This window comes from Scyliorhinus torazame, chromosome 3, assembly GCF_047496885.1.
Source record: "Scyliorhinus torazame isolate Kashiwa2021f chromosome 3, sScyTor2.1, whole genome shotgun sequence".
In the NCBI taxonomy this organism is placed as follows: Eukaryota; Metazoa; Chordata; class Chondrichthyes; order Carcharhiniformes; family Scyliorhinidae; genus Scyliorhinus; species Scyliorhinus torazame.
In genome coordinates this window covers 127,164,187-127,176,565 of record NC_092709.1, presented here as the reverse complement: position 1 = coordinate 127,176,565, position 12,379 = coordinate 127,164,187, and the positions used below count along the sequence as shown (strand labels likewise).

Here is a 12,379-nt window from a genome sequence, read left to right as displayed (position 1 = left end):
ATGTGGAAAAGCAGAGAGATTTGCGAAAAGCAGAGAGATTTGGAGCTCAGGTTCACAGGAAATGTGTATTGTCAATGGATAAGATCATAAAAAACTAATTCAATACTAGGCTTTATGACAAATGTACAGAAAATAAAGTAGAGATTCTACATAAAATCTTACTGCAATTATAGTTGGATTAGCAATTATATGTGCAGTTTTAAGCTCCACATTATAGGGAAAGTAGTGAAGCAATAGAGAGAATAGAGTAGATTGATAAGATGTTGCTTGATATGAAGAAACACAAATATGAAAACATACTTATGGTTGCTTTCATTAGAAGAGATGATAAACGGGTAATTTGATACAAGTGTTTAAACAGTCCGCTGCCAAGACTTCAGGGTCCAGTATGAGTGGATAAGGATCCGAGATTAAATGCAAGAGATAGGACAGAGGGAAGGAAAAGTGCCTACATACCAGCCCTGGAACCCAATGATGAGAGTCTAAGGAAGGCTTCTAGCTCTACTGTGGCTACCATACTCTCCAACATTCCTAAGGAAATAAGAATATCCTCCATGGGGACTTCAAGCAGGGTTAGAAAAGACTGTCAAATCTGGAAAGGATCCATGGAAAAGGAAGTAGTTGGGAATTTCAACTCCAATGGGGTTCTCCTGCTCGCCAAATGCACAGAACACCAGCTGGTCATCATTAACACATTGTTCCACCAAAAAGAAAAGTTCAAGAGTTCCTGGAGACATTAAACTTCGTCATCATCCAATCCAGAGACCAAAAGGATACCCTCATCACCAATGTGGTGACCAGAGCAGAAGACTGCTGGCCAGACTATTGGCTCATTCGGTTCTCTATCAAACTCCACCAGAAGCAGTGGAAGATGAAGAAACAGCTTTGAAAAAAGATCAACATTGAGCAGCTTCAGGAGTCAAGCATGCCTAAACTTCCAACAATAACTTACCCAAAGCTCCCGTCTCCATTCTACTTGAGTGGAGGAAAGCTGGAAAGAGCTACTGATAGCCATTATATCAAGCTGTGAAGAAATCATCAGCTACAAGACCAGGAATCACCAAGACTAGTTCGATGAGAATGACCACACCATCCAAGACATCATTAACAAGAGGAGGGAAGCTCTCCATGCCTGGCAAAACAACATAACCAGCAAGACAAAGATAAGAGCACATCAATTAGCCAAAGCTGAGAAGGATGTGTTTGAGAAAATCTCCCATCTTTATATAAATGATGATCTTGGGCTTCCACCAAGCATGGACTAAGTCGAGGTCACCATTAAACACATGAGAAATGGAAAAGCTGCACGAGTGGCTGGGATCCCAGCAGAAATGTTAAACTTGAAAAGATCACACGTCATCTCCATCGGCTGTTGCTGAAAACCTGGGATAGAGAAGAAATTCCTGCCGATCTCAGGGATGCCTTCATCGCCACAAACTTTGGTGGCGATGACGGCACTGACTCGGAGTATTTGGTGATTGTAGGTTCTGACTGCACGCCGCACTGAGTGGATTTGCGTGTGGCCCAGCCATGTGTTTTTTTTTGGGGGGGGGGGGAAGAGAGAGTGTGTCCATAATGGAGGCTGGATGCAGGATTGCCATTCAGAGAAACATGGAGCTAAACGGCACCAGGAGTTCACAGCCGCCACACTGTGCGAGGCATTCAAAGCGGTAGTCGGTGGTTGGGGGGGTAGTTTATATGAATCCTGGTGCACAGGGAGTAAACCGAGCTGGAGGAGAGGGCTAGACTAGTTGGCAAGATTTTGAGGGTGGACAGGAGATATTCAGAGGTGCTGGAGGCAGGGCTGGTGAAGGAGAGGCAGAGGCTCCAGATGGAGTTTGGGCTAGTTTTTACGGGGAAGGCGGTGAGGCAGCTAAGACTGGCCAGAGGGCCAGTGTACGAGTACAGGGAGAAGGTGAGCAGGGTTGCGCCCATCAGTTGAGAACGCCAGAGGCGGCGAGTGAGATTGGTAGAGTTAGTGATGATAAGGGCAAGGTGGTGATGGACCTAGACGGAGTGAAAGGGGTGCTTGAGGTGTTTTAAAGAAGGCTATACGAGGCAGAGCCCCCAGCCGGGGTGGAGGGTATAAGGGTATGCGACGGTTTCTGGATGGGTTAGAGTTTGCCAAGGTAGAGGAGGGGCTGGTTCAGGGACTGGGGGCCCCAATTGAGCTGAGGGAGGTGATGGAAAGTATGGGGATGATGCAAGCATGGAAGGCCCCGGAGCTGGATGGATTCCCAGTAGAGTTCTATAAAAAGGTTTGGGGCGCATCTGGGGCCACTGCTGGTGAGGGCATATAATGAAGCGGGGGGGAACGAGATTCTCCGCACATTGTCGCAGGCTTCCATCTCCATGATTTTAAAGAACGATAAGGATCCAGTTAGCACTGCTGCCTCACAATTCCAGGGATCTGGGTTCAATTCCGGCCACGGGTGACAGTCTGTGTGGAGATTGCACTTTCTCCTCGTGTCGGTGTGGGTTTCCTTCGGGTGCTCCGATTTCCTCCCACAGTCCAATGATGTGCAGGTTAGGTGGACTGACCATGGTAAATTGCCCCTTAAGTATCCGAAAGGTTCGGCAAGGTTACGAGGATAGGGTGGAGGCGTGGGCTTAAGTAGGGTGCTCTTTCCAAGGGCCGGTGCAGACCTGATAGGCCGAATGACCTCCTTCTGCACTGTAAATTCTATAAGCGCAGCCCAATATCATTATTGAACTTGGACGGCAAGTTATTGGCATCGCAAATTGAGGACTGTGTCCCAGGGGTGATAGGCGAAAATCAAAAGGGTTATGTGAGGGGGAGGCAGTTGTCTGTGAACGTGACGAGGCTACTCAATGTAATCATGATGCATTTGGAGGGGCAGGAGTTGTAGGTAGTAGTGGCAATGGATGCGAAGATGGTGTCTGATCGGGTGGAGTGGGCATATTTCTTGGAGGGCGCTGGGGCAGTTTGGGCAGGGATTTGTCGATTGGGTCCGGCTGTTGTAAAAGGTGGCAGTTGAGAGTATGCGAACGAACAAGTGAGTTTGGAGTACTTCAGGCTGCAGCGTGGGACAAGGCAGTGGTGCCTGCTCTCCCCATTGGCGATAGAGCCGCTGGCAATGGCGCTTCGGGCGTCGAGCACAGGATCTCATTGTTTGCAGACGACCTGCTGCGGTATATTTCGGACCCGGTGGGCATAATCGGAGGCAGCATGGGGATCCTGAGGGAGTTTAGCCGTTTCTCAGGAGACAAATTGAATATGGGAAAAAGCAAGGTGTTCCCGATTGATTGGATTTGATTTATTGTCATATGTACCGAAGTACAGTGGAAAGTATTTTTGTGCGGCCGAGGGAACGTACACAGTACGTACATAGTACACAAAAAAAATAATCAACAGAGTACATTGACAAATAGTACATCGACAAACAGTGATTGGTTACAGTGCCGAACAAGGGGCCAAACAAAGCAAATACATGAGCAAGAGAGATCAGAATGGTGAAAGGAGATAAAAGAAAAGGGACTGGGGGAGAAAGCTCGCAGAGAGTCGCCATGCTCCGGCGCCAGCTGAGACCAGAGGGCAGGAAAGTACGCAAGGGGAATTGTCGTTTAGGGTGGCGTGGACAAGCTTTAGATATTTGGGTATCCAGGAGTTGTGGAGGTGGGCATATTTGCACAAGCTGAGCCTGGCTTGTTTGGTGTAAGAGATGAGGGTGGACTTTAAGAGGTGGGATGTGCTGCCACTGGCAGGGTGGGTGGGGACAGTAAAAATGACGGTGCTTCCAAGGTTTTTGATTGTGTTTCAGAACCTCCCAATCTTCGTCCCCAAGTCGTTGTTTTTTTAAGGTGAATGGGCTGGTCTCTGCATGTGTGTGGGCGGGGGAAGGCCCGCGGGTTAGGAGGGCTTTCTTGGAGCAGGGGCGGGGAGGCTGATGCTGCCGGATATGATGGGCTGCGAATATCGCCATGTTAGGAAATGAGCCGTGGGAGAGGGGTCGATGTGGGGACAGATGGAGACAGCATCGTGCAGGGGTACATGTTTCAGGGCTTTGTTGTCGGCGCCTCTACCATTCTCACCTGCCAGGTACTCAGTGAGCCCAGTGGTGGTGTCGTCCATAAGGACGTTGGGGCAGTGATGGCAGAATCTTGAGCTTGAGGGTGCCTCAGCATGGGCACCGATCTGCGATAACCATAGGTTTGCACCGGCGGTGCTCAAAGCGAGGTTTTGGGGGTGCCGGAAGGCAGGGATTGAGCACTTTGGCGATCTGTTTATAATGGGGAAATTTGCGAAGTTGGAGGACCTGGAAGAAGCATACGAGTTGACCAGGGGGAATGGTTTTAGGTACCTGCAGGTTTGGGACTTTATAAGGAGAGAGGTGCCGTTCTTTCCTGGGCTGCCGCCCCTGGGGTTGCAGGACAAGGTGCTGTTGAAGGACGAAATAGGGGAAAGGAAGGCGTCAGATGTCTATAAGAGTTAATGGAGTGGGAGGGAGCCTTGGTGGGGGGTACTAATCATAAGTAGGAGGAAGAGCTGGGTGAGGAGGTGGGGGCCGAGTCGTGGGCAGAGGCCTTGCGGAGGGTGAACGCGTCCTCATCATGTATGAGGCTAAGCCTCATCCAGTTCAAAGTGGTACATAGGGCTCATGTGACGGTGGAGAGGATGAGTAGGATCTTTGAAGGGGTAGAGGTTAGGTGTGGGCGGTCCACATGTTCTGGATGTCCAAGATTGAGGTGCTCTGGCAGGGGTTCTTGGACTTGATGGCCGAGATTTTGGGTGTGGAAGGTGGTCCCAAGTGAAGAGGTGGCGATATCTGGGATGTTGGAAGACCCGCGAGTCCAGGGGGCGAGAGAGGCCGATGTTTTGGCCTTTGCCTCCCTGAGAGCCCGGAGACGGCTTTTGCTCCGGGGGGGGGCCCTCGAGGGGGTCAGTAGATGGGATCACCCGGAGGTGGAAACCATTTATTGATTTCTTTAAGGAGGTTTGAGAGGTCAGCAAGGGAGAAGGGAGGGGGGTAAGGGGGTTAAAATAGGGAAGGCAGGATGTGAGTAGAGGTTGCCGTCAGGGAAAAGGGGGGGTAATGGATGTTGGTTGTTTATTGAGTTCTTTGGTTGTTCTTCTGATTCTGTTTGTATACATGAAAATGCCTTGTATTAAATTATGTTTTGAAAAAATAACCGAAAATTTGTGTAAACTTGTACAGTTTCTGGTTTAGAAATAAATCAAGCTTGTGCATAGGTATCTGACAGGAGTGCTATAAACTATTTTCATGTTAATAGGATGTGACGCTGCAAAAGCCAGCGAACTGGCAAAGCATCAATTGCTAAACATACAAATACAGATGCTGTGTTTTAATAATCCCTTTTGACATCTGGCTAACTGTAAATAAGGGCACGAAGTAAGATCTACAGGCAGTAAATCAAAACATCAGGAGTTTGGGTCCGGCATAGCAGGCAATCCTGAGTGTAAAATGTTTGGAAATCTAAGTCTACTAGATATTCAGTGGCTACTGATCAAATCTCAGCTTTGTAAAATTTGTTTTCCCACAACTTCGAACTCCTGTTCTATCTTTGTCCTTTTCCATAATGATGCTAAATCTAACTATATTATGGTCACCACCTCCCCCACTACTACTTCATCCACATGCCCAGCTTAATTTCTGAAGACTACATCTAGAATCGTGCCCCCTCTCATTAGGCCTGTAACATGCTGGCTAAAAAAAACAATGTTGAATGCAGTTCAAGAATTTTGCGTTCTCTGTGCCCTTCACACTGTTCGTATCCCAAGTGATATTAGGGTAGTTGAAGTTCCTGGCAATTACTGCCCTACTGTTTTTGCACACAGAAATATCTCTCCATATTTGCTCTTCTAACTCCCTTTCATTATTTGGGGGTAATTAGTACAGTCCTAGCAGTGTGGCTTCCCCTTTTCTATTTCTGAGATCAACTCAGATCACCTATGCTTAACTTAGTACATCATTCCTCACCTTTTGATTGATTCTTTAACTAATAATGATACACACCCGCCTTTTTTACCCCCTCCCTATCCTGCCTGAAAGTTCCATACCCATGGATGTTCAGCTGCCTATTATTGCCCCTTCTTAAGCCAAATTTCAGATTCAGCAAAGATTGCCATGTATCTATTCAGTGCCCTCATGTATTTACGATGCTCCTTGCAGTTATTTATGTACCTTTTAACACTGCTTTAACACTCAATTTTGGAAGTGATGCACAACTCTAGCAGCCCTGCCTATTATCATTAATAGAGTATTCAAGTTTTAAATGAAGAGTGCGACAAGATAATTAATTACTTACTGAGCCCTCGACCTCGACTATCTTGAATATATCCTCTCTGGAAACCTCCTTTAGTATTAGACGGTTGTTTTGGAGGCACTTTTGGACCACTGGTTTTCGATGAATATCCTTCAGTCTGATTTTCCCTCATGTAATCACCCATTCTGGCAGCAGAAATTTGCATGTCTTTTTCTGTTATGTAAAATATGTAGGAATCATTTAGATGTAGATGCAGGAATTAAGTCACCTTTCGCACAAGACATAAACAGTTCACAGAAAATATAGCACTGCTGATGGTGCGTGGTAACATTTCGAAGTTAACTTCATTATATAAATTAAGATCTAATTCGACTTGGGTAACCATTTGGCAAATTGTGACGGTTCAGATCAAAAATGATATTTGGGGCTTTATTTAAATGTTGAAGTGCAATTCCATATTAAAAAGGTGCCCAACATCTAAAACACTTTGGACTCCTGGCAGAAGAAATTTTTCAAAAGGGGCCCACCTACATTGCCTGCTTTAATGAATAAAGCGAGAGGCTTCTGCCCTCATTTTAAGGCAGTTATGGCTGTTAGCACCAGGCAAAGACAGTGAAAATTGAACTCAGTAAATCCTCTGCAACAATTTCTTCTCTAGTGTACACAACGTCCAGTTCTCAGCTCTGGTCTTTGTTCTTTAAATGAGATAGCAATGCTTTCACACTGTTACAACATCCTGGGCTAGTGCACCGTCAATTCCAGGCCCATGTTCCCTTGAGTCACAACACAAGTGAATTAACCAATAGTTCTTATAAAAATACCCAAAGCCTTTGGCTGCCCAATAATCTCAGTCGCCAGGTTACCAGTTACAGGTTTGTAAGTTTGAACACATTTACTGTTTATTTATAACAAGAACCATCAAGAAATAGGCAGCACATAAATCTGATTAACAAGAAGCTGATACGTAATACCTACTTTAACTTGCCTGCACGCACACACGCACACGGAAAGGGGTGAAATCATATGTGGAGGGGTGATCTTAGCACACTTTGAACACAGTAATCTTTCAGATTGGTTTGCAACCTGTAATGATCTTCTTTATGGATTTATTCTTTCAGGTAGTCTGTAGTTTAAAAATGCATTACTCGCAGCTTTTCCTGCAGAGACCCCTTGCTTCACATCAAACTTTGCTTTCAGTTTGTGATTTGTCTTCAGGCCTCTGGTTTCAGGAACACTTGCCCGACCGACTTTCTGAAAAGAGTCAGCCCTCACAGTAGCCTTATGGAAACAGTTAGCTGGATATTTTCACTGTGCGGCCAGAACCAAAACTGAAACCAAACTCAAATCTTAGTACTCTGAAAAACACCACAATGGAATAGGATCCAATCACCATCTGTTATCAAGCAGAGCACAGTCTTTTGGGTCAATTTTTTGGCCACCAGCCAAATCAATCAAACCAAACCCCAACCCATCTCTCTGTCACTGATATCAGCGAGCCTGCAGTTTCTGTTTCATCCAGCACAGTGTTCCGGATTCTTTCTGCTTGAATTAAAGATACAGGCTTCTTGCCTTAAAGTGGCATCTCTATTAATCATCCATGGACCAAAAATAACAACAGCAAATGAAAGAACATGGAAATACAAGTACTCAGACACAGAAATATATTAAAATAAGTAATACTTCTAAGCAATGCCAAATTAAGAAACAAAGGTAGGATAGAATTTTTTTTTTTGACTGTTGAGCCACTTTCAAAGAATGAGGAAGAAAATTTGAAGTGACTCAACATTCTCTCTTTCACATGTAGTCAGAACTGCACTTAACCACTACAAAAATCAGTGATGAGACTGAATACTAAGATTTCAAGAATGAGTAATCATAGAATTTACAGTGCACAAGGAGGCCATTCGGCCCATCGAGTCTGCACCAGCTCTTGGAAAGAGCACTCAACCAAGGTCAACACCTCCACCCTATCCCCATAACCCAGTAATCCCACCCAACACTAAGGGCAATTTTGGACACTAAGGGCAATTTATCATGGCCAATCCACCTAACCTGCACATCTTTGGACTGTGAGAGGAAACCGGAGCACCCGGAGGAAACCCACGCACACACGGGGAGAACGTGCAGACTCCGCACACAGTGACCCAAGCCGGGAATCGAACCTGGGACCCTGGAGTGGTAAAGCAATTGTGCTAACCACAATGTGACTGTGCTTGGGTCACTGTCAATGCAGTCAGCTTGGATTGAATAGTGGTTAAATATTTGGCTGTTTAGCTGGATCACCTTTGGGAAGTTGGTGGAGTAATGTAGCAGCAAAGCACTGGTCATTGATCATCAAAACACATTATTGTCTACTAAAAGCTGCATGTTTATCTAACTGGAAGCCTGAAGATACAATTCTCTGTATGTTAGTCCAAGATGTGGCTGTGACGCAAATAGAATGTCCTTTTCTTTCCATACACCAGGCCCAACATGGTCTCCACACATCTTCCACCATGGGCAAAATGGCCATGGAGGCAGGAAGGTTCCCTTATTTGGCAACAAGTTTTGTATGGAGTAATCACCAAGCCTAGAAATAGCTTCTGCAGTGGCTAAATTGAGCTCTCTGAGCCCGCCACTCAATTTTGTCAGGGGCAACCGTCAATTATTCATCTTCAGTTTTTGATTGCGGTGCACCACAGCAGCTTCCTGCATGGGCCCAATTGTGCCAAGTTGCTACACAAGTAGCCTTGGCCAGGGCGGAAATAATTGAGGAGTGCCCCATGTTGGCATGGCAGGTTGAAGCCGGGTGGGAAGTCTGTGGGATCTGTGACGAGGAAGTGTTTTTTTTTTATAAATGGTGGCATGTTGGTTCCATTCTTGCTACCACAGGGCCTCCACTATTATTCCTTGGCACGCTGGTCCAGGCCATACTGGCCAGCATGATGAGAGGCCAGCAGTCGTTGGATTAGTAAGGCGTTTGTGTAGCGGCAGGCTTGGGTTGATGTCGACCTTCGCCAAGAGCTTTCTTATTGCAATCTCCCTCATTCTGTGAAGGAGTGAGATGTTGTTCAGGACTGGAAGCAAAGGGAATTGAGTAGATTGGAGGGCACCCGAGATGATATCCATTGTCGTGCTAAGTTGAGTATTTCAAAGGCCATTTAAGTGGCTCAATTGTGCTTCCAGCAAGCACCCAATTTGCCAACTTTCTCACTGCTGGAAAACTGACATGGTGGTGAGAAGGCATGGTGATGGGAAGGCATCAGACATCCCAACACCTGCCTAAGCTGTTTTGCCAGCCTTCTCACCTCCCAAACTGTCATCAAGGGCTGGTAAAATTCCAGCCACGGAATTAGTTCAATAGAATAAGAAACAAGGGCAGAAAACAATGGTAGATTGTATTCCCCCCCTAAAAGTAGTTATACTGTCAGACAGAAAACTAGGAGGTGCATGAAACAAAAGTAATACAGTAACTATGGTGGACTTAAATCTTCATTTAGGCTGGACAAAGCAAATTTTCAGCAAAACTGTGGAAGGTGAGCTCATGGAATACATTAAAGATAGTTCTTTAGATTTATAGGTCAAGAGTCGAGTAAGGCAACAGGCTATAATGGATGTAACTTTGTGCAATGAGACAAGATTGTACCTGGTCACACAAAAATCTGTGGGGAAGGATGATTATATAAAAGATAAATGTTTGGGGAAACGTGATTATATGAAGTTTAAAAAAAAAATTACACTTCTGAGGCTAATCCCCAAACTAGGGGATTAAATCTGAACAAAGTGAACTTCAAAGGTTAGAGGGGCTAACTGGCTAACCTGGATTGGAAAATTAGGTTAAAAGATATGACTATAGGACCGACTTCCGGTGGCGGCTATGAAGGAGTAAGTCGCACATTTGGTGACTCCCGCTCGGGTCGGACGTTTGGACCTTTACCCCCGATTTTTTACCGGACTGGATTTGAAAAATCGATGACAGAGGCAATTGTGTACTGGATTCCCACATCGGTGCATGGAGAGGAGGACTAGAAGTGCTCACAAAGGCAGAATCAGAAGGACAGAGAAGGCTTGGACTGAAGCTGCACCGGGAGGAAGCATGGCGGAGGGCCGGCCCTCTGGCTTGCCGATCCAGCGGTCAACGGAGCAGCTGATGCAAGTTATCCAGGAGGGCTTCGCTAATCAGAAGCAGGACTGCTTGGACCCGATTAAAGAGGCAATTGGGCAATTGTGCAGCTGAAGTTTAGATTGGATGCCCAAGATCGGGCGATCCAGAAAGTAGAGAAGGCGCTGGCTGACCAGGAGGAACATCAAACTGCAGTGGAGATGGAGGTGGGGATGCTGAGAGACCAGCAGAAAAGGCTCCAGGAGAAGGTGGACAGGAGAAGAGAACAGGCCTTGCCAGCAGAACTTGAGAATCGTTGGGCTCCCGGAGGGGTCCGCAGGAGCGCTCGTCGGGGCAGACATAGCGGGCATGTTCGAGAAGCTGCTGGGGGATGGGGCATTCCCCCGACCATTGGAGGTGGACACTGCTCACAGAGCGATTGCGAGGAAGCTGCGAATGGTAGATCCCCCGAGGGTATTGGCGGGGAGATTTTACAGGTATTTGGATAAGGAGCCTATTTTACAGTGGGCCAAGCAGACACGGAGCTGTAAATGCGGATCTATCAGGACCTGAGTGCAGAGGTGGTCAGGAGAAGAGCGGGGTTTAACAAGACAAGGTCGACCCTTTTGAGAAAAAGGTGAAGTTCGGGCTGTTGTATCCGGCCCGCCTCTGGGTCGAGGAGGAGCAACATTTTTATTTTGAGTCGCCTGAGGAAGCGCTGGACTTCGCAAAAAGGAAAGGACTGGTGTCAGACTGAGAACTTTGAACTTTGCTGCAACGTTTATGTTCAAAAATGTTTCTTGTTTTGCGGACGTTACTTGTAATGCCTTCTGTATTGATTTGGGGCCAGTTGCAGAGCGGAGCGAGTTAAAGTTTGCATTTGCACTGTGGGGGAATGGAGGTGCGTTTGTCTAGATGCCGGATCTTTTACTTGATCTTTTCTTTGTTTAGCTGGAGTTTTTTTCTTCCCCTCTGTCGGGCAATTGTGTTGGGATTGTTTTTCATTTGAATATGCATGAATGAGTGAGGGAGGGGGGAACAATAGGTGGGAGAATGTCTGGCGCCAGGGGCGAGGGCCACCAAGCTCGCTGGGCGGGCTAGTTTACGGAAGCATTGTTGGGGGGGGGGGGGGGGGGGGGGGGAGTGAGCAGATGTTAGGCTTATCAAAGGGGTTGATTTATTTTGTGCTGTTACTAGGGGGGGGGGGGGTAAAATGTTCTGCTGACAAAGGAGGGACTTTTGCTGAGGGACAGAGAGGTCGGGGGCGGAGGCTGCCTGGGGACGGGCCGGTGGAGGCGTGGGGCGCAGGCTGGTGACTGGCCCAAGAGAGGGGATGGCTGATCGGCGAAGGGGGGGGGGGGCGATGAGCCCCCCATCTTGACTGATCACCTGGAATGTAAGAGGGCTAAATGGGCCGGTCAAGAGAGCACGCATGTTCGCACATTTGAGAGGGCTGAAGGCGGACGTGGTAATGCTGCAGGAGATGCACCTTAGAGTAGCTGACCAGATTAGATTAAGGAAAGGTTGGGTCGGACAGGTTTTTCACTCGGGTCTGAACTCAAAGACTAGAGGGGTCACGATCCTGATCAACAAGCGAGTGGTGTTTGAGGCGGGAAGAATAGTTTCGGATGTGGGAGGCCGGTACATTATGGCCAGTGGGAAATTGGAGGGGGGTGCAGGTGGTACTAGTAAATATGTATGGCACCAAATTGGGACGATGTGGAGTTTATGAAGAGGATGCCGGGGAAGATACCGGAACTGGATTCGCATAAACTGGTCATGTGAGGGGACTTCAACACAGCTATTTACCGTGGTTTAGACCAGTCAAGCTCTAGTGCAAGGGTGCCAGCAATGGCTAAGGAACTAAAAGAGGTCATGAAGCAGATGGGGTTGGCGATTTGGGCAGCAGAGGGTGAAGGACTTCTCCTTCTACTCACACATGCATAAAGTGTACTCCCGGATTGATTTCTGTATTCTGGTCAGGGCTCTACTGACGGGGGTGCTGGACACGGGGTACTCGGCGATCACAATCTCAGACCATGCCCCGCACTG

The 12,379-nt window shown here is 47.1% G+C and overlaps 1 protein-coding gene across 2 annotated transcripts in view; it reads right to left on the bottom strand.

The window, feature by feature from the left end:
• LOC140408670 (inactive ubiquitin carboxyl-terminal hydrolase 53-like) overlaps positions 1–12,379 on the bottom strand; it is a 212,925-nt gene that overhangs the window by 87,633 nt on the left and 112,913 nt on the right. For both annotated transcript variants that reach the window (XM_072496188.1, XM_072496187.1), the window contains one exon: positions 6,289–6,459. In XM_072496188.1, the coding sequence (XP_072352289.1) occupies positions 6,289–6,459 (171 nt within the window). The remainder of the gene's footprint in view (positions 1–6,288; positions 6,460–12,379) is intronic.